This window comes from Papio anubis, chromosome X (assembly GCF_008728515.1).
Source record: "Papio anubis isolate 15944 chromosome X, Panubis1.0, whole genome shotgun sequence".
NCBI lineage: Eukaryota > Metazoa > Chordata > Mammalia > Primates > Cercopithecidae > Papio > Papio anubis.
The window spans coordinates 24,315,391-24,342,742 of NC_044996.1; the positions used below are offsets into that span (position 1 = coordinate 24,315,391).

The 27,352-nt window shown below is 48.9% G+C and overlaps 1 protein-coding gene across 9 annotated transcripts in view; it reads right to left on the reverse strand.

Moving 5' to 3' along the window:
• BCORL1 (BCL6 corepressor like 1) overlaps positions 1-27,352 on the reverse strand; it is a 77,401-nt gene that overhangs the window by 41,122 nt on the left and 8,927 nt on the right. For 8 of the 9 annotated variants that reach the window (XM_031660666.1, XM_031660668.1, XM_031660665.1 and 5 more), the window contains 3 exons: positions 11,816-11,945; positions 4,446-4,536; positions 899-4,162 (listed from right to left, as the gene is read on the reverse strand). In XM_031660666.1, the coding sequence (XP_031516526.1) occupies positions 899-4,162; positions 4,446-4,536; positions 11,816-11,901 (3,441 nt within the window). In that variant the 5' untranslated portion in view covers positions 11,902-11,945. Of the gene's footprint in view, positions 1-898; positions 4,163-4,445; positions 4,537-6,489; positions 6,646-11,815; positions 11,946-27,352 lie in introns of all 9 variants that reach the window. The other variant, XM_031660670.1, reaches the window with a different exon arrangement.

Sequence of the window (27,352 nt, forward strand, 5' to 3'; positions counted from 1 at the left end):
CTATGGTCCAGAAAAGACCATAAACTTTTGCCACAGACAAATTCACAGTGCTCTAGCCAGAAATTTGTCCCTTAGTGTACGTCAACATTCAACTTGAAAGCTTGCTAACAGAACTTCAAGCTGTTCTAGATTTTCAATAAACCCTATCCTCAAATGTTTCAAGATTCTCCTTGGATCACCAGTGGCCTCTGGTCCCTTCTAGGGGACCAGGGGATTCTCATCAAGTGTTCCTGGCCCACCTTTTTGCCTAGAACTCTGCCACCATCCATAGCCTGTTAAGACCAACACCCAGACACCCAACCTGCCTTGCCCATCCAATCCCCAATGGGCCAAAACCCAAATCTGCTGCTTTGAGCATTTGAGCGGGTAGGAAACTGATGGATTAGCACAGAAGCCAAATTGGCTCTGACCCCACAAGGCTCCCAGCAAATCCCAAGCAGGCCCCCCACCAGCAGTGCAAGGAACAACCCCGTCAGAGGCCCCTGCTCTCCCCATCCCTAAGTTCTCAAGGCCAGTGTTCTCTCAGTATAGGAAAAGGAAGAATGGTTATTCAAGGAAGAGCCTGTTATTCATTGATTTCCCTCACCAATACCTTCTTCCGCTTTCCGACCTCATCTGGGACAATGGCTTCCCTACCCCAGGGACGGAATCATTTCCCACATCCTACAAACTACAAGCCAGCCTCTTCCCAGGCTGAGACACCGTATATGGAAAATGTGACCTAGGGAGGGGACAGCAGGTCATTATTCCTTTTACAAAAGCCTTCCAATCCGTTCAGTTCACACAGCTGCCCAGCAGCACTGTGTCACAGGGTAGGGGTCACAGGAGGTTGCCATCCACAGCACAAAGTAGACCAGCAGTGTCTCAGCCCCACCCTGGACCTTAGCTCGGCACTTACCTTGGGTCTGTGGGAACTCCGGACCATGGCCTTGGCTTGGGGCTGCAGCTGCTGCTCTTCGCCGTCCTTCTCTTTGCCGCACTTCATCTTCTTGGGCGGCAGAGATTCCGTCACATCATCTGGCTGCCACTTGTTCTTGCAAGCAAAGACCCCTACACTTTCCTGTTTCACTCGCGCCTGCCCGGTCTTACCCCGAACTTCAGCTTGGCCCCTTTGGGGAGCCGCTGGGAGGCCATCAGCCCGGAAGCAGGTGGCTAAATTGAAGACCACATCACCATCCACCTTCTCCATTTTCACTCGCCCCAGATCCACCTGGCTTCCAAGCTGTGGGCGCTCGGTGCTGGAGCCCCTCCTGCTGCTCGGAACCACGTCCAAGGTAAGTTCCTTGGGGTGGCTGTCGTGAGGTAGCAAAGGCAGCTCAGGCATCTTAGGCAGGTTCTGGGGGGTGGCCAGGACCAGCTCATGGGACATGTAGGTGGCCAGCACTTGGTTCTTAGGCTTCGTGTCTCCTGCCAGCTTCAGGCCACAAGCCCCCTGGGGGCCTTCCATCTTAGGAGTGCTGTCAGAGCAGAGGTGGCTCTCTGATTCCTCAGGCCCCTGATTCATTCGAATGTCCCCACTGCTAGGCTGAACAGACAGTGCCAGGGTCCCAGTCTGAGGGCTGAGGGTCAAGAGGACAGGATTGACTTGTTCTTCGTAAGGCTTGGCAGCAATCCGGCAAGTTTTGTTCTTTGTAACAGTGTCCTGCTCTGGAACAAAGGAGCCCCCAGGCCGTGGCTGCCCCTCGGGAAGTCCGTGCACGGCTTCGCTGGAGCTGAGAGATGGCACACCAGAAAACTCTGAAACAACGCTGGTGGGCCTGATGGGCGCCCCCTGACTGGGGGTCAGCTGCCCAGCACTGGAAATGCCAATGGAAAGCAGAGATGCCTGGTGGTATGGGGACCAGCCAACAGGCAGGACCTGGGTGCTGGTAGGTTTCCCATTGACTGAACACCGGGGATAAATATTTGCCGGCCCCGTGGGTTTCCACAAAGAGAGTTCCTTGGTTTGGCACCCTGGCAGCCCAGGGGCAATGCGGGCTGGGGTGTATCGTTTCACTGTGCTTGGCTGTCCCTCAGCACCAGCCTGGCTGCCCTTTTTGCCACATGTGGCACCAGCGCCCTTCGGCTCTCCTTGATCAATGATGGAGATGGGCTCCTGCTTGGGGAGATGGCGGGGGTCACGGTTGAGGCCCAGGTTGGGGTCTTTGTTCAGCAGCAGGGATGCAGGCACTGGGTTGGCCACTCCCACGTAGGTGCCAGGAATGGTGCTAATCAGCGCGGTTGAGTTCTTCACCCAGGTGCTCGGGTCCCCATTCCTCACGATCTCAGGAAATATGACAAAGGGTGAGGAAGTGGAGCCCAGGCAGGAGGTGACGTTGCTGCCGGCAGCCTGAGTCGTGCGCTGAGACCTAGACAGGACTGTGGAGAGGAGGGCCTTGCTGCTGGTGTGCACGGGGGTCAACACAGGCATGGGGGGTGTCTTGCGCTGGTTCGGCAATGGAAGCTTCTGGCGGTTGGACTTGGAGGACAGATCAAGGGGCATCTCGCTGCACTCAGGTGGAGAGGCCATCTCTCGTTCCAGCTGTGGCGGTGACTTAAGAGGAGAGAAGGTAACGGAAGTCCCTTCTGTTTGCTGCTCGGTGCCAGTGGGCATCTTGGAGGGGTGTGGTGGGGCTGAGCTCCCACTGGGGGCTGGCAGCAGAGGCTGTGGAGTTGGAAGCACCTTGGCAGAAGCAGTGACGAGGGACGTATCTGCCAAAGGCCCAGGGACTCCGTCGGGTGCAGGCTGGGTGGTGGTGCTACCGGATGGGGAAGTGCAAGGGAGCCTGTTCACCTCCAGAGACACCAGCTTGGAATCCGAAGTCAGAGGCCGGGCCACAGAAAATGCGTACGGGTAAGAACGGAGCTCTGGGGAGGCTAGCACGCCTGGGAGACACCTGTCCTGCAGGTAGGACGGCAGGACAGGGAGCGTAAGAGTGGAGGAGACCCCTAGAGTGGTTGGCAGTGTGGCCACACTGAGCGGCTGCCCACAGCTTGGAGGTGGGATATATACCAGCGGCTGGCTCGGGGTCAGCACTGTCCCTGGCTGAAAGGACAGGGGTACTTTTTGCATAGCTGGTGCCTGAGCTGCAGGAAAGCACACTCGACTCAAACTGAAGGAGGCCGGGATGGGTGCAGAGGTGGGAATGGCAGCTGGCGTGGCAGCAGGCATGGGTGTGGGGGCTGGAGTAAAGATGGGGGCTGGGGTGGGTGCAGGCACCGGCGTGGGAGCAAAGGCGGGGATGAGGGTGGGGGTAGAAGGTGGGCCGGAAGACGGGGTTGGAGTGGGCATGGGCACAGACGGAGGGGCAGGGGCCGCTGGAGGTGTGGATGCCGGCATGGGAGCCAGAACCGGAGTGGGGACGGGAGCGAGAACCAAGGTTGGAGCTGAAGGGGGCACAGGAGCCTGGATGAGAGCCAAGGGAGGAGCTGAAACTGGGACTGAAAGTGGGGCAGGAGCTGAAGCCGACAGGGGGACCGGGCCCGAAGGGGGAGCAGAAGCTGGCACAGGCACCAAGACCGAGGCCGAAACGGAAAGGGGGTTCGAGTCAGAGATGAGCGTGGGCACCGACGGTGGCGCCGGAGCCAGAGCCGGGACAGGTGCTAAGGGAGGGGAAGGAGCTGGAACTGAAGTGGCAACTTGGACTGGAACAAGCCCTGAATGGGGGACTGGGGCAGGGACGGAGAGGGGAACCTGGAATGCATCTGGAACAGAGGGCGGGACAGAGGCTGAACCGGGAGCAGGGGGACAGATAGGGGCTGGCAGAGGACTAAAGTTAGTGGTAACCAGAGGCAGGGTCCCCTCCACAGGGACTCCGGTTCCCAGAGTTGCCAAAATGAAAGTATTCTTCTCTCCAACACCTTGCCGAGAGTCCAAAGCCTTTACTCCAGCAGGCGAGCAGTCAACCTGTTTGCTCATTTGGGTGTTGAGTGGAGTCCAGGAGCAGTCGGCCCTGCTGTTGCTGGCCTCGGCGCTGTCAGATGAGGGAAGCTTGAGCCCGTCTCCTGGGCTGCTCAGGGGCACCAAGAGGCCCTCGGCCTCTGCCACGTTCCCAGCATAGTCCATTTTTGGCTGGGGATCGTCAGGCTTGTCTTCTGACTTGTGCCCAAGTTTTTCTGTAGCACTGCCATCTGGGTCTGCCCCCCGGGCATTGCTGCCACTTCCAACTGCCGTGAGCTCCACCTGCAACGACAGGATAGCATGCACATTTCAGCCAGCTCGCTGAAGATGGTGCAAGTGTTCTGAGAGCCCTGAGAGGCAACTGCTGGTCTTCTCTGCAACTCGACCAACCAGGTCTCGGAAGACGCAGAGGGCAGCCAGCCAATTTGTGTCCCACCAACACCAACTCCTGGGAGAGACCCTGTGCCTTTCTGCCCACTTCTTGGGATGGCAGGCTGGGCACACCTTCTGGGCAGCTCAACTCCATCCTTTGGTGGACAGCACGTGGCTCCATAAAGCCTCTTACCTTGGAAAAACTGCTGCTGACACAAAACTCCTGAGATCCAAAGTGCTGGCAGTCGCCTGTCGTTGACTCCTCATCAGAAAGAGGTGCTCTTCTAGCATGGAAGATACAACCAGAGAAGGGACATGAGGCCCAGGATTAGAGCCACCACCACCTTCCCCAGAATGCCTCTTGCCTTCCTGGGTCCCCATAAAACCTTCCTGTCTCACTTCCTGTGAGGTGAGATTGTGAGGAGGATTACAAGGAACTGGGGGTTCTTGGTTACAAAGTGGAGGCTCCACACCTAGCATTGGAAGTCCCTGCCAGAGCCCAGTCTGACTAGACTCCCTTCTTTGGACTGTTTACCCTGTTTTCTAGGGCTCTTGCCGGGAGTGTGGACACCCTAGCACTTTCACCTTTTCCCTGGAGCTTACCTGCCAAAATGGCCACCCAGGATGTACAGGGCATTGCTCAAAGGGGAGAGACATGAGAACCACTGAATGCCTCAAAAGGTATGCAAAACCCATTTTTCTTTTAAATACAATCTTATTTTAAGTCTCTAAGGGCAGCTGGCTAAAAGTGTCATATGGGTAATCTTCTAAAACAAATAAACCCCTGTTGTGTTTTCAGGTCTACATCTGAATCATCACCTATTCACCTCCTGGCTTGCCTAGAGCAGAGACACGTTTATTAGCACTGGTAATGATACCACTTGGAGGCCACCAGGTCACTGGGTGCTGAGAGGCATTATTTTAAGAATACTACTTTTTTCCCTCCAGGAGACACTGCCCCCTTTTCTAGAGTTCTAGGCAACGCCCTCCCTTCTACCCTCCTTCTATCCTTGCCTACATCCTATCTCCGGCCAGTGCCCCCCCCCCCCCCCATCAGTCTCCCAGCACCACTTTGTTCTCTCCCGTCCGAAAGGCCTCAGACCCCAAATTCAGGTTAATATGCCCCAGAGAAAAAGACTCAAGGCCAGACAGTTGGGTCCCAAAGGAGGAAAACTCAACTGCATCTCCCCCTGCTCAAAAAGTCTTCTCCAAATTTCAGGTAAGCATCATAGAAAATGGTACATCCTAACCAAAAAAAAAAAGGAGGGGGTGGTATTAGACTGGAAGGGTGAAGTTACCCACTGAAAGTCTGGTATTTTAAGTACAGCAAGAACTATTAGGCCAGGCACGGTGGCTCACACCTGTAATCCCAGCACTTTGGGAGGCCAACCAAGGTGGGTACATCACCTGAGGTCAGGAGTTCCGTATCAGTCTGGCCAACATGGTAAAACCTCAACTCTACTAAAAAATACAAAAATTAGCTGGGTGTGGTGGCAGGCATCTGTAATCCCAGCTACTTGGGAGGCTGAGGCAGGAGAATCGCTTGAGTCTGGGAGGCAGAGGTTGCAGTGAGCCGAGATCCCACCACTGCACTTCAGCCTGGGCGACAGAGTGAGACCCTGTCTCAAAACAACAACAACAGAAAAAAACTATTGCCCCCTGCCCTGGGGAGCTGTGGGTGGGAGTGGCCAAGGAGGAGGTTGAGGTTAAAGAATAAAACCCCAACATAGATGCTGCAGTGCGTTTCCCGGGTGGGCAAGGCACAGGACTGCTCTGTGTGCCCCTGGGGAAATACACTGCGCCTGAAATCACCTCCCTTCTTTCTCTCCTTTTTTTTCCCTGTTTTGGTGTTTTGTTTTTTTTTTTGTTTTTTTTTTTTTTTGTTTTTTTTTTTTTTGAGATTGAATCTCGCTCTGTCACCCAGGCTGGAGTGCAGTGGCGCAATCTCGATCTCGGCTCACCGCAACCTCCGCCTCCTGGGATCAGGCAATTCTCCTGCCTCAGCCTCCTGCGTAGCCAGAATTATAGGCATGCGCCACCACGCCTGGCTAATTTTTGCCTCCCTTCTTTAGAGCCTCACCCCAAGCTCCTGAAGACAGCCCTGAAGAAGCCAGCTCCCGCCTCCCCAGTCACCCTAGCCAAAGGGCAGTCAGGGTGCTGAAGCCAACCCCAACAAGAAGGGGGAGGGCGCTGCTAACTCCCTCCCTCCCACTGAAACAGGGACTCCAAAATTGTACCTGGGGCAAGAGAAGCAAAAAAGGCAAGGGGGATCACCACGGGCCTCTCCCCATCTTTTCAGGGATCCAGAAGGGGCTAACCGAGGGGGAAAGGCTTGTTCCCTTTAAAAGGCAGTTAGGCTGGCAGAAGTGGGAGGGCTCCACTGCTGGAAGTGACTGTTGGTGACAAACAGAAATGACCGTAAGGAGAGGCAAGGGCTTTAGATGCAGTCAGGGTGGTCTCGGGAAGGGGAGGGAGGTAGGGCCTGAGGGAAAGGGAAAACACACTTTCACATCAACTCCTAAGAGACCACAAAAGCGAGACCTATGCCCAGCCTTGGGCCAGGGGGAAGCGTGTTCCCACTAGAATTGCCAGGGATGATTTTGGGGGGAATACTCCAGGGAAAACCAGCAGCACCTTCCCCAAGCAACCCCACATGGGAAGGTGCTATTTATTTACATTCTTTCCCCTCCTGGTCATACAAAAGGCAGTGGGCTGCATCCTCACTCCCCGCTTGCAAGCTCCCACCCTGCCTGAAATCACACCTTGAAAGCAGAATCCCTGCTCTCGAAGGCAGCTGCCAGAGAACCACAGAACCAGGCCAAGCAACAGCAGTCCTGGCTACTCCAACCAGACCCACGCCTGAGTGCCAGCCCCAAAGGCGCTGCAAAATGTCATGCAGCCATGTTTCAAATCCTCTGAGAAGAGGGGTGGGCAGAGCTAACCAAACATTAACTTGCTCCATTGAGAGAAGAGCCTGGGACAGGAGTAACTTGCAGAGGAGGGGGCCCGGGAAGAGCTGGGTCAACCAGGCAAGGTTATGACATGCAGCTGGCGGGGGCAGGGGCGGCAGGAGGGTACAGAGGTCATAGCAGGCTTCAGTCAGGACTGAAAATCAATCCTGCTGTTTCTTCCCACCACAGAGGAGGCAGAGCTGTTATGTTCAAGGTTTTGTGGAACTTAAACCAGAAACGGCCATGACCCCTCAGGGCTGTTTCCCTAATTATTAAGGGCTAGCACCACTGTCAAACCAGACCCTCTTCAGTTCCTGCTGGGCCCAGACTACCCATAAGAGAAATATACCACCCAGCACACACCAGGCTCCTTACCTTCCAGTCCTGGGAGATTTTCCCTGGTTCGAGTCCCACAGTACCCCAAGACTGCCTTCATTCCGACTCGGACCTTCCCCAAACACACTGAGCTTTTTTATTTTTATTTATTTATTTTTTTGAGATAGAGTTTCTGTCTTGTTGCCCAGGCTGGAGGAGCACAATGGTGCGATCTCAGCTCACTGCAACCTCCGTCTCCTGGGTTCAAGCAATTCTCCTGCCTGAGCCTCCCAAGTAGCTGGGATTACAGGCATGTGCTACCACACCAAGCTGATTTTTGAATTTTTAGTAGAGACGGGGTTTCTCCATGTTGGTCAGGCTGGTCTCAAACTCCCGACCTCAGGTGATCCACCCGCCTTGGCCTCCCAAAGTGCCGGGATTACAGGCGTGAGCCACTGTGCGCCGCCACACTGTGCTCTTATTGTCCCAGGGAAATACCAGCTCTCACCTCAAACTCCTACTCATTCCTCAAGCCCGGGCTCAAATGCCACTGCCTCTGGGAAGCCTTCCCCTATTCTCCCACCAGGAGGTTTGTCAATTCTTGCATCTGGACTCCCACCGGAACCAGACATGCTACTCTAGGGCACTCACCAGCAATGTACTAGGACTATTGGTTTGCTCTCATTATGTTGAATAAATGTTTGTTGAATGAAGGCATGAATTAATCCTAGAAGGGATGCAAGCAGGCAAGCAGACACATTTAGCTGTAGGTTTGCCTAGAGACAGCCACCTGGGGCCAGCCTATGCCTCCTGTTCTGCAATCCTCAATCACAGCTACCAAAGCTGGCAGGCCTCTAAAACATCACTTTAAGAGTTGAACCCCAGGCACAGCTTTGTACCCCAAATTCCTAAATTCTACAAGTTGTAAAAGGCCAAGGAAAAGGATTTTTAAATAAGGTGAGATTACATTTTGGAAACCAGTGATAACATGGCTTAGACTGTAGCAAGAAGGTGATAATAAAGGGTGGATGAGATGAAAAGTGACAACACTTAAAAAGTCATCTTAGGCCGGGCGTGGTGGCTCACATCTGTACTCCCAACACTTTAGGAGGCCGAGGCGGGCGGATCACCTGAGGTCGGGAGTTCGAGACCAGCAGGACCAACGTGGAGAAAACCCGTCTCTACTAAAAATACAAAATTAGCCGGGTGTGGTGGCACATGCCTCTAATCCCAGCTACTCAGGAGGCTGAGGCAGGAGAATCGTTTGAACCCAGGAGGCACAGGTTGTGGTGAGCCAAGATCACACCACTGCACTCCAGCCTGGGCAACGAGAGCTAAACTCCGTCTCAAAAAAAAAAAAAAAAAAGGGTCATCTTAAGCACCAGGCACAGGTTTAGAAGGAGGGAAAATCTGGCCAGGCATGGTGGCTCACATCTGTAATTCCAGCATTTTGGGAGGCCAAGGTGGACAGATTGAGATAAGGAGTCTGAGACCAGCCTGGGTGACATGGTGAAACTCTGTCTCTACTAAAAATACAAAAATTAGCCAGGCATGGTGGTGCACACCTGTAATCCTAGTTACTCAGGAGGCTGATGCACGAGAATCACTTGAACCCAGGTGGTGGAGGTTGCAGTGAGCCAAGATCGTGCCACTGCACTCCAGACTGAGCAACCGAGCAAGACTACATCTCAAAAACAAAAAACAAGATGGAGGGAAAATCAGATTTTGAGTCTCCTTCCTGCTCCCTTCTTGGCAGGGATTTATAGTAGATGGTGAACTAAGGTAACTTGTCTGTTGGTCTTTTTTTATTACTATTTAATTTTATTGCTTTTGAGACAGAGTCCTGCTCTGTCACCCTGGCTGGAGTGCAGTGGTGCAATCTCGGCTCACTGCAACCTCCACCTCCCGGGTTCAAGTGATTCTCTTGCCTCAGTCTCCCCAGCAGCTGGGATTACAGGCATACACCACCATGCCTGGCTAATTTTTTTGTATTTTTAGTAGAGACGGGGCTTCGCCATGTTGGCCAGGCTGGTCTTGAACTCCTGACCTCAGGTGATCCACTCGCCTTGGCCTCCCAAAGTGCTGAGATTACAAGCATGAGCCACAGCGCCCGGTCCTGCTGGTCTTTTGAAGGCTCTAGTCCAGATTTCTGCATCAAAGTCTCAACTACTTATAACTAGGTCAACATGACCTGCCAATGAATACTTATGCAAATCATTATTATCACCCTGCCTTTCCCTAGATCATCTCCTAGTGATCATCTGAGGACATGCTTCATATGTAAAGGAAAACACTTTTCTTCCTGAGCACCTGAGAATTTCATCTCATTTTCCATGGTCTTTACTCTTGTATCCTAAAATTAAATTCCTTTTAAGCCCATCTCTAACTTGTTTCTCAGTACAGAGAACATTAAGCTATCAGGCACTAATGGCTTAAGAAAATAGAAAGGTCTATTCTGCTAACCTTGACCTCAGATAAGTATATACTTCTTCGGTTAGGAACAGAAGAAGAAAGTAGATAAACACAAAGACTTCCATTCCTTTTCCCCTCAAAATCACCAATACTCCCCCATATGCACACACACATTTCTAAGGTTTACCCAAGAAATGTCAAATTTTGAATCCCAGGGAAAGCCATATTGTTCTGGGTCTTGGTGATTTATCTGATGTATATTTGAATTTAAACAGTCAGTGGGTTGAAACAACAGAAAAACACCAGCAAACATGAAAGAGCAGTGCCTTCTCTAAAAACGGGAGAGGCGGCCAAGTGCAGTGGCTCATGCCTGTAATCCCAGCACTTTAGGAGGCCGAGGTGAGTGGATCATGAGGTCTGGAGTTCGAGACCAGCCTGGCCAACATAGTAAAACTCCATCTCTACTAAAAATACAGAAATTGGCCAGGTGTGGTGGCATGCGCCCGTAGCCCCAGACTCCGCCTCAAAAAAAAAAAAAAAAAAAGGCCGGGCGCGCTGGCTCATGCCTGTAATCCCAGCACTTTGGGAGGCCGAGGTGGGTAGATCACGAGGTCAGGAGATCGAGACCATCCTGGTTAACATGGTGAAACCCTGTCTCTACTAAAAATACAAAAAATTAACCGGGCGTGGTGGCGGGTGCCTGTAGTCCCAGCTATGTGGAAGGCTGAGGCGGGAGAATGGCATGAACCCAGGAGGTGGAGCTTGCAGTGAGCCCAAGATCGCACCACTGCACTCCAGCCTGGAAGTGACAGAGCGAGACTCTGTCTCAAAAAAATTAAAAAAATGAGAGAGGCACTGCAGCCATCACACACAGCTCTTTGATCAAGGGTTATGAAAGCCAAATGTAAATTCTGAAGGCCATTTTGAGTGCTTTGGGTATGGGCATGATCAGGAAATGGCACATCTTGGTCAACCAAATATTCTGGGGAACAGATAACTGAAAACACACACGCGTCAGGCAGGTGTCACCAACTCTCAAGACTATGCTAGGCGGTCTCAACATCCTTTGATACTTCATAAGGATCTCACTTCAAATTGGAATTAGCCTCATGAGGTGGGAAAGCGCTGACCACCAGAATGCCTAATGCCAGTTGCCAGCAGAAATCTGAACAATAAAACCATCTTTCTTCCAGACCTAGATCAAGAACTGAAAATACCTTATATATATCCTTGAGCACCAAACTTTGAGGCAGCAAATAAAAACTGCAATCGCTGGCCGGGCATGGGCAGTGGCTCATGCCTGTAATCCCAGCATTTGGGGAGGCTGAGGCAGGCAGATCACTTGAGCTCAGGGGTTTGAGACCAGCCCGGGCCACATGGTGAAACCCCCGTCTCTACAAAAACTACAAAAAACAAAAAATTAGCCGGGCATGGTGTTGCTCGCATGTGGTCCCAGCTACTGGTGGGGCTGAGGTGGGAGAATCACTTGAGCCCAGGAGGCAGAGGTTGCAGTGAGCCAAGACTGTGCTGCTGCCCTCCAGCCTGTGTGACAGAGTGAGGCCCTGTCTCAAAAAAAAAATAAAAAAAAAAAATGCCATTGCCTGAGCTTCCCCTTACTCCCCAGTCTGACAGTTGTTAATGAGTAGACAAGTGCTAGCTGGCAAAAGGTCATTTTTTTGGCCTCCTCACCTTCGTCTGAAAAGAGATAGCATGGCAGATCAGGCCACTCACACCCCCCCATCCCCATCCCACCACAGGAAAATTAGAAACAACTAAGAGTCTCCTCCCCAGGGTCCCTCCCCAGGCCCTATTGTGTGCAGCTATCCCTCTGGTGATGAGGTACCACTCACTGGAGGCCAACAGCGGCCACCTTCCGCCTCCTCACCTCTCCTCGTTGATGCCACACATGCGAATCCGGTCAGAACTGGTCCAGTTGTGCACGCCGCTGTAGAGCGGTGCTGTAGAGATCATGACAGCCACTCACCACCAGATAGGACCTGCTGTGGCCACTCCCCCTGGGGAAAAGAATTCCAGAAAATCAAAACTCGTAACAGGGACAGCTGCTTCAATCACCTTTTACACAGCAATGTTTCAATAAAGGTAATTACAGCATCAAAATGTTAAAGCAGCCAGCCTGCTATGGAAAATTAAGGTCTGAACCGGGAAGAGGGAGCACTAGCTTTCTAGGAATCCATAGGTTTCAGGATGGAGATGAGGACATTGTTAATCACCTAGAGTGAGTTTTAAATTATCTTAAAAGACAGATATGCTTGAGTGTTCGAGGAAATTCAATCTATTTCAGACAAATGAGATGACAGTATATTTTTCTACACACATTTAGCCTAACCAACTACAATTAGAGAGTCATACCCATATATGAGTGGTGCACTGAAACACTACTGGTGACCTTTTTCTCTTCTACTCTCTAATCCATAGGTACTGAAGTATTTGAGTGACGTAGCCAATTTACACTCTTCAGAGGAAGCACATGCTGTTTTTTATAAGTCCTTCAAAAATACTCCATTGACTTTGACTTGGACATAACACATGTATCTAACCTGGTTTCGAGCTCCCTCCAAATCAGGTGTGGTATTCCTTGCACACTGACCACCAACAAGCAAACAAACAGAAACAATGTTCCATCAAGAACCACATGTTTCGGCAGGGCGCGGTGGCTCACGCCCGTAATCCCAACATTTTGGGAGGCCAAGGCGGGTGGATCACCTGAGGTCAGGAGTTCGAGGCCAGCCTGGACAACATGGTAAAATCCCGTCTCTAGTAAAAATTTAAAAAATTAGCCTGGCATGGCAGTGCGCACCTGTAATCCCAGCTACTCGGAAGGTTGAAGCACAAGCATTGCTTGAACCCAAGACGCGGAGGTTGCAGTGAGCTGAGATCGTGCCAGCACACTCCAGCCTGGGCCACAGAGCAAGACTTCATCTCAATAAAACAAAACAAAACAAAACAAAACACGTGTTTCCGTCCTTGTCCCTTCCTATCAGTCTGTTGTCTCCATGCTCCAACACTCTCTTCACCAGCCAATGTCCCCCTCTCGCTTTCACAAGCAGGGCACAGTCAATTTACCTTCTAGAAAAAATGAGCCACCAAGAAAAAGCTTTATCCAATGAGCTTGTCTTGAGACCCTTAAGCTCTCAAGTTAGCTTATTAACTAAAATCCTTATTCATTGAAGTTCAACTGAACAGAACCCTACAGTTATCAGAATTGTATGTTGTTCTCCACTTTCCAAAGAAGTAAATCACAGTAAGATATAGTTGTATGAGGGATTTGTTTCATGTATCCGTTTTTCAATTTTCAGAGATTGTCCACATTCAACACAGTATCACAATTTATTGCATTCCTACTATGAGCCAGCACCATCCTATGTACTGAGGATTCAACGATTAACAAAACAGAACAAAATCCCTGCCCATGTGGAGCTTACATCCCAGGGGGATGACATGGACAATAAACATGTTAAATACTTCTATGTCACAGCATGTTAAATAATTGTATGTCAGGGCATGTTAGAAGATAGTACAACAGGTTAGGTGCAGTGGCTCATGCCTATAATCCCAGCACTTTGGGAGGCCAAGGCAGGTGGATCACCTGAGGTCTGGAGTTCAAGATCAGCCTGACCAACATGGAGAAACCCTGTCTCTACTCAAAATACAAAATTAGCCAGGTGTGGTAGTGCATGCCTGTAATCCTAGATACTCAGGAGGCTAAGGCAGGAGAATTGCTTGAACCCAGGAGGCAGAGGCTGCGGTGAGCCGATATTGCGCCACTGCACTCCAGCCTGAGCAACAAGAGTGAAACTGTCTCAAAAAAAAAAAAAAAAAAAAAAAAAGGAGGAGGAGGAGATAGTACAACACAGACTAAGGGGCAAGGACACAGTCTAAGGTGGGGAGGGCCACTATCTGAAATAGGGTGAGCAGGGTAGGCCTTGCTGTAAAGGAGACATTTAAACCATCGGAATGAGGTGAAGGAGTAGCCACGCAGATATTTGGGAGAAAAGCATTCCAGGCTGAGGGAAGAGTGTACAAGAAAGTCCTAAGGCGGGAGGTTGCCCACAAAGATCAAGGGAGAGCCAGGAGGCCAGTGTGGAGGTGGCAGGAGAAGAGAGAGGGGCATCCACCCTACCTGGGCTTCATCCTCCTCCTCATCTCTGCAGAGCGGCATACCGTTGCCCTTGCCCCTTCTCTTTATTCTCTCCCTTCTCTTGTCTTTCCTGATCCACTGCCTGATGGCTTCTCCGGGGCCCTTCTCTTCCACTGCCCACCCCAAAGACTTGGGCATTCACTGGGGCCTGGCCTTTCCCTTGATCTCTGTCTCTCTTCACCTCTGCCACCCTCTCCCACTTCCTCCCCTTCCTATCTTTCAAGGCTCCTTCCCTCTTTCTCCTCATCCCCCTACCCAGCTCTCTCTCTTTACTCTTCCTCCTCCTCACCTTTCTCTCTCCCTATTATTTTCCCAGCTGTTCACCTTTTGCCTTTCTCCTCTCTCTCTCTCTCTCACACACACCCACAATCCCCTCTCCTCCAACTTTCTCCCCGTTCCCACCTCTCTCCTTCCCTTTTTCTTGCTTATCTCACCTTCCCCATTTCCCTCAGTCTCCCATTCATTCTCTCCTCCCTCTCCCCCTCCTTCCCCTTCTCCCTCTCCTGTGCCTCCCCCTCCCCTCTACTCTTGTGCCTTCAGTCTCCCTCTTTTGGTCCCTCCCTGGTCTCCCTCTGTCTCTTTTCCTCCTAGTCTGCCTTTTGCCGGCTCTCCCTGGCTTCCCCCACCCATCTCTCTCCCTCTGTGCCAGTTGTCAGCCCTGCCCCGCCTTCTCTCTCAGCTCATGAGCTTCCACAGTTTCAGCTCGCCCCTTGATGCGCTGATGACTCCCAAATCTGTATCTCTAGCCTTGACCTCTCTCCTTAAGCCCAGACCAGAATTTCCAGCTGCCAGCAACTCGCTGTTAATTGGATGACCACCAAGCCCCTCAAACTCAACGTGTCTCAAACCATACTCATTATCTGTTCTCATAAACCTGCTCCCCACCCACTATGTCCAGTAGCAGCGTGTTTCCTAGCTTACTTAACAGCACTACTGTCCCCTAGCCTGGAAATTTCCGCCCTGTCGTCTTCAACTCCTTCTCTCCCCTGCCGCCCATATTCAATCAGAAGTCATGCCTTAATAATGCCATCTCCAGCCTTGCCTTCTACCCTTCTTGCCACTACCCTGGTGCAGGCCCTCATCAGCTCTCACCCAGACTATTATAATCACCTCTTAACTGCTCCCTCTGCCTTCAATTTCTTGATTCTACAATAAATTCATCTTCTAAAGCTCCAGGTCGATCATGTCACCCCCTCCTTCCTCAAAAGCTTTTAACAGCTTTCCCCGGCCTCTAGGATCTAGCCAGCCATTCTCAGCACAGCCTTCAGGGCCCTCATGACCTGGCCTCAAACCTCCTCTCCAGCCTCCTCTTCTACCACATCTTGCCATTTCCCCACCACTCTCACCACCCCCAGCTCCCAACCCTTCCTAAACACACCATCCAGTTTCAGGACTCTTCTCCCTCCTCACCCTGAAATGGCCTCTCCTGCTTCCCCCTCTTCCTCTCCCTGTCTTCTCTCAAGACCCAGCTTAAATGTCATCACATCATCCCCCTAGCCCTGGCCCTAGAGTTCAGTTAACCCCTCTCTCTCTGGTTATCCTCAAGCATTTAATCCCTACCTCTTCCACAGCACTGGTTCTTATTCTCCTCTCTAGCTTGGTTAGTTGGGGACAAGGCATGTTTATCTCCCCCCACCAGACAATCAGCTACCTAAGGTAAGAAATAGCATCCTTGGCCAGGCACAGTGGCTTACGCCTGTAATCCCAGCACTTTGGGAGGCCAAGGCGGGCACATCACCTGAGGTCAGGAGTTTGAGACCAGCAGAGCCAACATGGGGAAACCCCATCTCTACTAAAACACCAAATTAGCCGGGCATGGTGGCACATGCCTATAATCCCAGCTACTTGGGAGGCTGAGGCAGGAGAATCGCTTGAACCTGGGAGGTGGAGGTTGAGGTGAGCTGAGATTGCACCATTGCCACTGCACTCCAGCCTAGGCAACAAGAGTGGAACTCCATCTCAAAAAAAAAAAAAAAAAAGAAAGAAAGAAAAAGAAATAGCATCCTTTTTTGTCTTTGGTTCCTCCACAACACCTTACATATAGTAACTACTCAGTAAATGCATGTTATACGGAACTGAATTCTGGATAAGAACTGAAGTGACGGCCCTGAGAAATCACAAGAAGCAAAATCAACACCCCCCCCCCCCCCCCCGACACACACACAAAGCATCCATCATGTTTGCTTACTACAGAAAAACCTTTGTACTCCAATGAAAAACCTATGCACTGTCTATAGTATAACCTTCTGGGCTATCTGATTTTAGCTCAGGTTATTGTCTTCAAGCTATTCTGCATCTCTGTAAATTGCAGGTAACTGATGTATATGCGAAGTCTGTCTTGTCCCATAGAGTTTGGATTGACTTTCCTCCCCACTGTAGAAAAACTACTTTTGCCTCCGTTTGCAATTTAGTTCCTTTACTCCACATAAATTTGTGCTTTTTGACTTTTTGTTTGAACCAGCTATAACATCTGTCTGGTTCTCTTGTTGATTAATGAGTAAAATAAAATCTTTAACACGTGTTCATTTTTATATCTGTACGAGAGTCATGATTTTTTACCTTTTTTCTGACAATTATCTTTTAACATTACAAAGACAGTTATGTGGGTTAGCATAATTTTAGAAACATTTTTAACAGGGACCCCGTTCCCTGAACATCCTGGTTAATCAAGTTTTGACTGTTTCTCAGAATATCTTGGAATATCCCCATTTTAACAAACAACACTGGCTGGGCACAGTGGCTCACACCTGTAATCCCAGAACTTTGGGAGGTTGAGGTGGGAGGACTGCTTGAGTCCTAGAGTTCAAGACCAGCCTGGGCAACATGGCAAAACCCCATCTCTACAAAAAATTAGCCGGGCATGGTGGTGGGTGCCTGTAGTCCCAGCTACTTGGGAGGCTGAGGTGGGAGGATCACCTGAGCATAGGAAGTCAAGCATGCAGTGAGCTGAGATTGTGCCACTGCATTCCAACCTGGATGACAGCGAAACTCTGTCTAAAACAAAAATAAAAATAAAAACAAAACCAGCTCAGCCTATTGGCTGATACCCCAGGTACTCATTTCATCTTTTCTCTCTACTAAGCATTACAGGACTCGGCCAGGCATGGTGGCTCACATCTGTAATCCCAGCACTTTGGGAGGCCAAGATGGGTGGATCACCTGACGTCAGGAGTTCGAGACCAGCCTGGCCAACATGGTGAAACCCCATCTCTACTAAAAATACAAAAAATAGCCGGGCATGGTGGCAGGCACCTGTAATCTCAGCTACTCGGGAGGCTGAGGTAGGAAAATTGCTTGAACCCGGGAGGCAGAGATTGCAGTGAGCCGAGATTGTGCCACTGCGCTCCAGCCTAGGCGACAGAGTAAGACTCCGTCTGGGGCGGGGGGGAAGAAAAGAATTAGAGGACTCAAGCAATGGAAGGGGCTGTTCTTGCCATAAAATGCATTTCAGGCTGGGGTAGTGGCCTGTAACCCCACTGTGATCATGCCTGTAATCCTAGCACCTTGGGAGGCTGAGGCAGGTGGATCACTTGAGCTCAGGAGTTCAAGATCAGTCTGGGCAACACGGCAAAGCCCCATCTCTACTAAAAATACAAAAAATAGCCGAGTGTGGCTGTGCACACCTGTGGTCCCTGCTACTTGGGAGGCTGAGGTGGGAGAACTGCTTGAGCCCGGGAGGCAGAGGTCACAGTGAGCCGAGATTGGGCCACTGCACTCCAGCCTGGGCAACAGAGGGAGACCCTATCTCAAAAAAAAAAAAAAAAAAAAAAAAAAGATGTGTTTCAACACAAAGTACAAGTTTCAGTTGCTACTAAATATCTATAGGCAGCAGGTATTAGTGACACTGGATTTTTCACTCTCAGGTTTCCTATTGTTCTATTCAGAGAGGATTAGGATTAGTAGTATGTAGGGTCTGAGACAGAAATCAGAGGGGGAACACAGGCATTTGGAAACAGAACATCATACAACATCACCTAGATAAAGAGCTTTTAGGCCAAAAAAAAAAAAAAAAAAAAACCACACACACACACAAAATAAAACCAAGTTAAAATATCAAAATAATTACTATATAATACATGTGCTATGACCACGTAGAGAACAACGCTGATTCTGGATACCCCCATTTTCACAAGATCCTCAAGATGGAGCATCCACTTAAATCTTTGCCTCCCAATTTTTTATCATGATTTCGTCCCAGATAGCTTCCTATCTGAAGCCCACTGTTGCTAATTAACAGTAGCCTTTGCAGATGAGAGGAGAGAAGGGGAGGGATAAAACACGGGCAGGAGAACACTGACACTGAGCTACATGGTCTATACAAGAAGGCAAGATTGGTCTTCCCCAGCCAGAGGGAAAGTAAAGGGAACCTCTAAAGCAGCCCTAGAGAACAGGCTCCTGCCTGCGCGAATGCTCACAGAAGGGAGGAGTCAGGACGGTCAGTGTCAACCAATGTTTCCCAGCCAGAATCACCGAGGAGCTTGTTCAAAATACAGATTCCTAGGTCTCAGTCCTGGAGATTCTGATTCAGTAGGCCTAGGGGCTTGTTTTATTATATTATAGCCAATCAAATTAGTATCCCAGGAGAGGTGAACAAAAAGGAAAAGCCTTGTAGGCATGCCACACTTGGTAGGTGCCGCTGGTTTACACACTTGTATGCTGGCTTTTGCTTGAAGCACCGGTACTCATGTGCTCTCCCTTTCCACCTCCCCCCACCACCCCGCCCACTCTCCCTCTCTCTGATGGAAATCATCACATCAAAAGCAAAGTTCCAAAAAGGAACTTGGAAGAAACCTGGTAATCCCAAATGACCCAGGAAGCACAGGCACAAGGATATGAAATACCTCAAAGGATTTTCCCAGATGTCACAACCATGTAATTGTTAAAGAAATGAACAGCTGCATGGCCCAAGAATCAACGCTGGTCACTGCCTGGAAGGCAGAGGAACCACTGTGAGCTATCCTTACTTTGGGGGGAAAAACTCAAAAGATATATCCAACTCACGGTGAGGACAAAGGAGAGCACGTGCTCTGCCAACCCAAAGCCATACGTGTGGCTGGAAAAAAATATATTTATATATGTAAAACTTCAATTTAGGAGGCATACGCACAGAGAAGTAAAAGGCCTGCCCAAAATCCCAGGAAATGAATCCAACAAGTGGGCAGCCAAGAGCAGGTAGCCAGAGACAATCACCACACTACAGAACAGGGGAAACAAACAAACAAAAAAGAACTAATGGGAGAGAAATAACTTTTTTTTTTTTTTTTTTTTTTTTTTTGTGAGACGGAGTCTCACTCTGTCACCCAGGCTGGAGTGCAATGGCACAATGTTGGCTCACTGCAACCTCCACCTCCTGGATTCAAGTGATTCTCCTGTCTCAGCCTCCTGAGTAGCTGGGATTACAGGCATGGGCCACCATGCCTGGCTAATTTTTGTATTTTTAGTAGAGACGGGGTTTCACCATGTTGGCCAGGCTCGTCTCGAACTCCTGACCTCGTGACCAACCCATCTCGGCCTCCCAAAGTACTGGGATTGCAGGCGTGAGCCACCGCGCCTGGCCACAATAACTTTAAGATGGTGAAAAATAGCAGCTAAGCTGAGGGCGAGCAGGTAGTGGAAGAGAAACTATAATGAAGCAGAGATCTTTAAAACAAATCCAAATAGAACACACTGGAAGACAAGGGCAGGTATGATAAGCATAAAAGAAAAGCCCATCACATGTAACAACCAAAAGGAAAAAAAATGAAATAGGGGAACCTGAAATATTTCACCATCATGGGCCAAACTGAAACACTGTGGGGAAGCACTGAAGACAGACATTTTAGAAAAGTTTAGAGAGAATGTGTTCTCAAAAGGGGAAGAATAACATCAAATTATAGCCTATGTCAGGGCTGGGGGAGTTAGTAATAGGGGATAGGCAGCACTAAAATCTCAAAGGAGATTTTACAGATGGGATAGGATTTTTTTGTTTTGTTTTGAAATGAAGATGCCAAAACATGCAGATTTCACAATAATTACAAGCGAAAGCATGGTTGTCATCATGCATATGAGGAAGAGAAGGACATTAAAGGAGGTAACAGAGAGAGCATCTATCTGACAAGTGTTTTTGACTGAGGTAGGCACTGTTTATGAGGTTTTTAACCTTAAACAGGACGAGGCCAGGCATGGGCTCATGTCTATAACCCCAGCACTTTGGGAGGCTGAGGCAGGAGGATTCCTTGAACCCAGGAGTTTGAGACCAGCCTGGGCAACATAATGAGACCTCATCTCTATAAAAAATTTTAAAAAAAATAGCTGGGTATGATGGTGCACACCTGTGGTCCCAGCTACTCAGGAGGCTGCGGTGGAAGGGATCCCTTGAGCCCAGGATGTCGAGCCCGCAGTGAGCTAAGATCATGCCACTGCACTCCAGCCTGGGTGACAAAGAGAGATCCTGTCTCAAAAAAATAAATAAATAAAAGAAAATGATCAGACAGGGTGTTCACGCAGCTGACAAATACTTCAGGATCATGTAGTTCCCTTTGTGGCCAAAGACCCCTTAAGTGCAGAACACTCAGAGCTGGCAACGTGTGGAACACAACTCAGTCTTCTACACATAGCATGAAACCTACCCATTTATTCATGCTTGGACTCTACCATCAAGACAGTAAACTAGAAACCCAACCTTAAGAAGCTCTCAATAAAACGAAATGTGGTCCTGCTCCCCCAGGTTCCTTTTGGTTCATAGTGCCTGGTGACCTGGAAGCAATTATGACTTTAAAAAAATGAAAGAGCCGGAAAATATTCATCTTGAAGCCTGGCCCTGGATCTGTCCTCAAGAGGATAGGTGTGGCCAGTAGACAGTTTAAGGAGGAGGGCTGGGTCAGTGATGACTAATAAGTAAAGAAAACCAACTTTGGGACCTACTCCTCCAATAGAGACCCAGAGCTCTTGGTAAAGCTCCCATAAGACAGAGGCGAACTTTACAGCAGCAAAAGGAGAGGCCACCTCATCATTCCACTTGGGAAAAACAGCATCCAAGACACCCCTGAGGAGATCCAAAAGACCACTGACACTGAGATCTCAGGGCTAGAGGGAAAAGGCCATGACTTCTGCCCAGAAGTCTTTTAGAGTGAAGGCAAATCTGCTCATTGTTTTCCACAGGAAAATGTATACACACCCAGCATGGACAACTTTACCCGGCTTTAGATGTGGAACTCCTACTACAGAGCTTGCCCTCCTGATTACTCTGCCTTCTTCCATGTGTATTCAACAGAATGTGTTAGGAGACTAACATTCCTGTTTTCCCTACTTGATTACATACCGCAACCCGTGCCCCCAATGAGGAAGTTACCCCAATTTAAACCATTCTGGCCGGGTGCAGTGACTCATGCCTGTAATCCCAGCATTTTGAGAGGTGGAGGCAGGTGGATCACTAGAGGTCAGGAGTTCTAGACTAGCCTGGCCAACATGCCGAAACCCCATCTCTACTAAAAATACAAAATTAGCTGGGCGTGGTGGTGTATGCCTGTAATCCCAGCTACTCAGAAGGCTGAGGCAGGAGAATTGTTTGAACCTGGGAGGCAAAGGTTGCAGTGAGCCAAGATCAGGCCACTACACTCCAGCCTGGGTGACAGAGCTAGACTCCATGTCAAAAAATAAAAATAAAAATAAACTGTTCTTTAATGATCTAATACATATAAGGGTATTCTAAAATTCTCCTCAATCTTTCCCCCCAATATCTATATTCCCTCATCTTTCCCTACCATTAACCAAATATCATTCCCTGAAACTCAAGAGTCCCATAGACAGGCCAGACGTGGTGGCTCATGCCTGTAATCCCAGGACTTTGGGAGGCTGGGGTGGGTGGATCACTTGAGACCAGGAGTTCGAGACCATCCTGGTCCACATGGTGAAACCCCGTCTCTACTAAAAATACAAAAATTAATCAGGCTTGGTGGTGGGTACCTGTAATCCCAGCTACTCAGGAGACTGAGGCGGGAGAATCGCTTGAACCTGGGAGGCAGAGGTTGCAGTGAGCCAAGTTCATGCCACTGCAGTCTAGCCTGAGCAACAGAGTGAGACTCTGTCTCGAAAAAAAAAAAAAAAAGAAAGAAAAGTCCCATAGACATGCCCCCAAACACTTTACTTTGCTTCCCTTCATGCCAACTTGGTCCCTCTACTACCGCACACACAAAATCAACTAGAAATAATCTGCCAGGCAATTTAAAGGAGGAAGAAGGGCCTTTGTGCAGTTCATCCCAAACTTTTGCCTGACTAAAAATCTATTCTAACACTTTCTACTTCCCCTGGATTTTTTTTTTTCCTATCCAAATATTTCCACGGGTATCTACCCCAAGGGATCAGTCTTATAAGGCATATTGTATCTTTTGCCCAGATACATTAATTCTGGTATTCAGTGGGAAGGCTAACTAGTTGCCAGCACACAGGTCTAGCACGGACACCTTCATAGACTCTTTGGGTACTTCCATGTCTAAAACCTTACCTATAAACATTTATGAGACTGGATACAAAGGAATGTTAACTGCCTGTTAAATGCATGAGTGTTTACTCATTCAAATGAATGTAGTTACCCCAAAGTAGTCACCTCAGGAGGCTGGACAGTCATCTCAGCTGAGCGGCCAGGGCTTGCAATCTCCCTGGAGTTCCTCTGTGAGCATTAGCATCCAGACCCATGCTACGCCCTTTTCACGCTCCTCACTAGTGCTGGATCCCATCTTTTCAGGGTCAATCTGACGTTTAGGAACATCCAAAATCCATTCAAAACCATCTACTCAAACAGCAGCAATATTAAACAGAACCATCTAATCTAGTAATGCCTTGAAAAGTGATACTCTCTAGGACCCACAGCCTACACTGCGGTGGGAAAACTTGGAGAACACTCCCAGTCCCCACTTCTCAGCCATCTCAGATTATCTCTCTATGTCCATTTACCGTGTCACCTGCAAAATGGGAATGAACTACTAGTCCCTACTAAAAATTCGGAATAACATGAGAGCACTTAAAAAAGGACTACAGGCTGGCCGGGCGTGGTGGCTCACGCCTGTAATCCCAGCACTTTGGGAGGCCAAGGCGGGTGGATCACCTGAGGTCAGGAGTTCAAGACCAGACTGGCCAATATAGTGAAACCCTGTCTCCACTAAAAATACAAAAAATTAGCTGGGCATGGTGGCGGGCATCTGTAATCCCAGTTACTCGGGAGGCTGAGGCAGCAGAATCACTTGAACCCAGGGGGTCAGAGCTGAGATTGTGCCATTGCACACCAACCTGAGCTACAAAAGCAAGACTCTGTCTCAAAAAAATAAATAAATAAAATTAAAATTAAAAAATAAAAAAAGGACCATAGGTAATCTATTCCAAGAATGAAGTAGTCAAATGCAAAAGTTTTAATCTTTTGCTTACATTTTGTTTCTTTCTTTGAGACAGGTCTTGCTCTGTAACCCAGGCTGGAGTACAATGGCATGATCATAGCTCACTGCAACCTTGACCTCTCAGGCTCAAGCGATCCTCCCACCTCAGCCTCTCAAGCAGCTGGGACTACAGGTGTGCGCCATCACACCTGGCTAATTTAAAAATTTTTTCAGTACAGTCAGGGTCTCCCTGTGTTGCCTAGGCTAGAATCAAACTCCTGGCCTCAAGCAGTCCTCCTGCCTTTGCCTTCCAAAGTGCTGAGATTATAGGCGTGAGCCAGTGTGCCTGGCCTCACTTACATTTTCATACCGCCAGATTCTTTTTGCTTTCTACCCATTGCTATGATACTTTTTCCCTATTATTCAAACAGTACTCACTTCCATTTCCTGCTGTAAGAAAATTACTTTACTCCATTTAACGAAAACACCTCATCATAGCTTTATAATAGACCTAGGCTCTGGATACAAGATTTTATACAACTTCCAGATGTCACACAAAACTTAAGTGATCATTGTGAAATTAATCAGTCCTTTCAAAATGCAAAGCAACCTCAAAATGTCACCCTAAATAGCTAGGGTCATTTTTTGAGTACTTCTAATTTCTGCTAGACCAAAAACACAAATTGGCTTTCCTCAATCTTGGTCTTCAGCAGGACTATATAAATATTTAGTGCTTTTTTCACACTCTAAAGTTGAATCACTGTAATATGAGACATTCTGAATCCCTTTTGAGATGCTTCTGGGTCCTCCCTGCCATAGACTGTCACAGTGGCCCTCTGGTGTCTCCATTTCAGTATACCATATTCATGATATGCATTTTTTCACCTAAAGACAATTCCTGGCCGGGCGCACTGGCTCACGCCTGTAATCCCAACACTGAGAGGCCAAGGCAGACGGATCGCTTAAGCCCAGGAGTTCCAGACCAGCTTTGGCAACATGGTGAAACCCTGTCTCTACAAAAAATACAAAAATTAGCCAGTCTCATAACCCAGTTTCTCTCTCTCTCTCTCTCTCTCTCTCTGTGTCTCTCTCTCTCTCTATATATATATATATATAGTTTTTAAAAAGACAATTCTTCCTCACCCAACTTTTGCTTTTATAAAAGTCTCCTGGACTACATACACAGATATTTGGATAGACTATTATCAGGTTATTCTTTCTATTTTCTCACAACAGAACAGACTCAGCTATGGGTTCAACCAACTTTATATATATTACTCATTCAAAGGTGTATCTATACAGCATTCATTAAACAGTATTAGCTCAAAGAGTTTTTGTTGTTGTTGTTGTTATTTTGAGACTGGGTCTCAACTCTGTCGCCCGGGCTGAAGTGCAGTGGCATGATCACAGCTCACTGTAGCGGCACTCCCGGGCTCAAGTGGCCCTCCCACCTCAGCTTCCCAAGTAGCTGGGACTATAGACACATGCCACCATGCCTGGCGCCACCAAGCCCAGGTAATTTTTGTATTATTTTGTAGAGACAGGGTCTTGCTACATTGCCCAGGCTGGTCTTGAACTCCTGGGTTCAAGTGATCTGCCAGCCTCGACCTCCCAAAGTGGTGGGATTAAAGGCGTGAGCCACTGTGCCTGGTCCAAAACTTTTTTTAAAAAATCAACTGTGCCTGGTGGTATGGGCCTGTAGTCCTAGCTACTCGGGAGGATGAAGTGGGAAGATCACTTGAGCCTGGGAGGTCGAAGCTGCAGTGAGCCGAGTTTGCACCACTCTACTTCAGCCTGGGCAATAGAGCAAGACTCCATCTCAGAAACAAAAATAAAATAAAAAGAATATTTTCTGCTAGGCACAGTGGCTCATGCCTGTAATCCCAGCACTTTGGGAAGTTAAGACAGGAGGAATGCTGGAGCTCAGGAGTTTGAGAGCAGCCTGGGCAACACAGGGAGACCCTGTCTCTACTAAAAATAAAAATAAAAACAATTGTCCGGGCGTGGTGGCCTGTCCCAGCTACTCGAGAGGCTGAGGCAACAGAGCCAGACCCTGTCTCAAAAATAAATAAATAGGCTGGGCGTGGTGGCTCAGACTTTGGGAGGCCAAGGTGGACAGATCACTTGAGGTCAGGAGTTCGAGACCAGCCAGGCCAACGTGGCAAAACCCCATCTCTACTAGAAAAAATACAAAAATCAGCCGGGTGTGGTGGTGGGTGCCTGTAATCCCAGCTACTCGGAAGGCTGAGGCAGGACAATCGCTTGAAACCAGGAGGCAGAGGTTGCAGTGAGCCAAGATTGCACCATTGCACTCCAGCCTAGGCAACAAGAATGAAACTCACTCCCAAAAAATAAATAAAAAATATAAATACAAAAATTAGCCAGGCGTGGTGGCTCACACCTGTAGTCCCAGCTACACGGGAGGCTGAGGCAGAAGAATCACTTGAACCTGGGAGGTGGAGGTTGCAGTAAGCCGAGATCACACCACTGCACACTTTCAAATAAATAAATAAAATAAAATAAACACAGCAACCCTTTTCAGAAAGCAAAGGTTTTTAAAAATGTCACCCATGGCCTGAAATGTTCCCTAAAGTTTCAACTGGATATACACTCCTCAGTTCCTGTCCTGAACTACTGAGCAGTGTTACAGCATAGCTGTTAAAGAAGCCGCCACTTCCATCTCAAAGGTGGATGCAGTGATGAGTCAAGCTCTTTCTTCCTAGGACGTTGTAAATGCTAAATGTGTACTAATACAACAGGAATATGAAGAAAGAGGACAGAGAATCAAGATATAAGGGGACCACCAAGAAGCTGTTGATAGTTTTCACGCTGCCACCATGTTTACTATAATATAATAGGATACAATTGAACAAGAAAAATTAGGTAATAATATAATAATAGGTCCCATTTATTGAGCACCTACTATGGGCCTGGGATGATTCTGTGTAATCCTCACAGCCCTGTGAAATTAGTATTATCATCTCCATTGTATAGATGAGAAAACTGAGGCTCAACAAAGTTAAGTGGGCCGGGCACAGTGGCTCACGCCTGTAATCCCAGCACTTTGGGAGGCTGAGGCAGGAGGATCACCTAAGGTCAGGAGTTCGAGACCAGCATGGCCAACATGGCAAAACCCCATCTCTACTAAAAATACAAAGATTAGCTGGGCGTGGTGCTGGGTGCTTGTAATCCCAGCTACTCGAGAGGCTGAGGCACGAGAATCACTTGAACCCGGGAGGCGGAGGTTGCAGTGAGCCAAGATAGCACCACTGCACTTCAGCCTGGGTGACAGAGCAAGACTCCATCTCCAAAAAAAAAAGAAAAAGAAAGAAAGAAAGTTAAGTGAAGACCTGGTACGGTGGCTTATGCCTGTAATCTCAACATATTCTGGGAGGTTGAGGTGGGCAGATCACTTCAGGTCAGGAGTTCGAGATCAGCCTGGCCAACATGGTGAAACCCCATCTCTACTAAAAATACAAAAACTAGCTGAGCATGGTGGTGGGCACGTTTAATCCCAGCTACTCAGGAGGCTGAGGTGGGAGAATAGCTTGAACCCAGGAGACGGAGGTTGCAGTGAGCCGAGATCGCACCACTGTACTCCAGCCTGGATGACAGAGCTAGACTGTCTCAAAATAAAAAGGGCTGGAGTGCGGTGGCTCACGCACATAATCCCAACACTGGGAGGTTGAGAAGGGTGGATCGAGCTCAGGAGGTCAAGGCCATCCTGGCTAACACAGTGAAACCCTGTCTCTACCAAAAAAAAAATAATAATAATACAAAAAATTAGCCGGGTGTGGGCCAGCGCCTGTAGTCCCAGCTACTTGCCAGGCTGAGGCAGGAGAATGGCTTGAACCTGGGAGGTGGAGCTTGCAGTGAGCCGACATCGTGCCACTGCACTCCAGCCTGGGCGACAGAG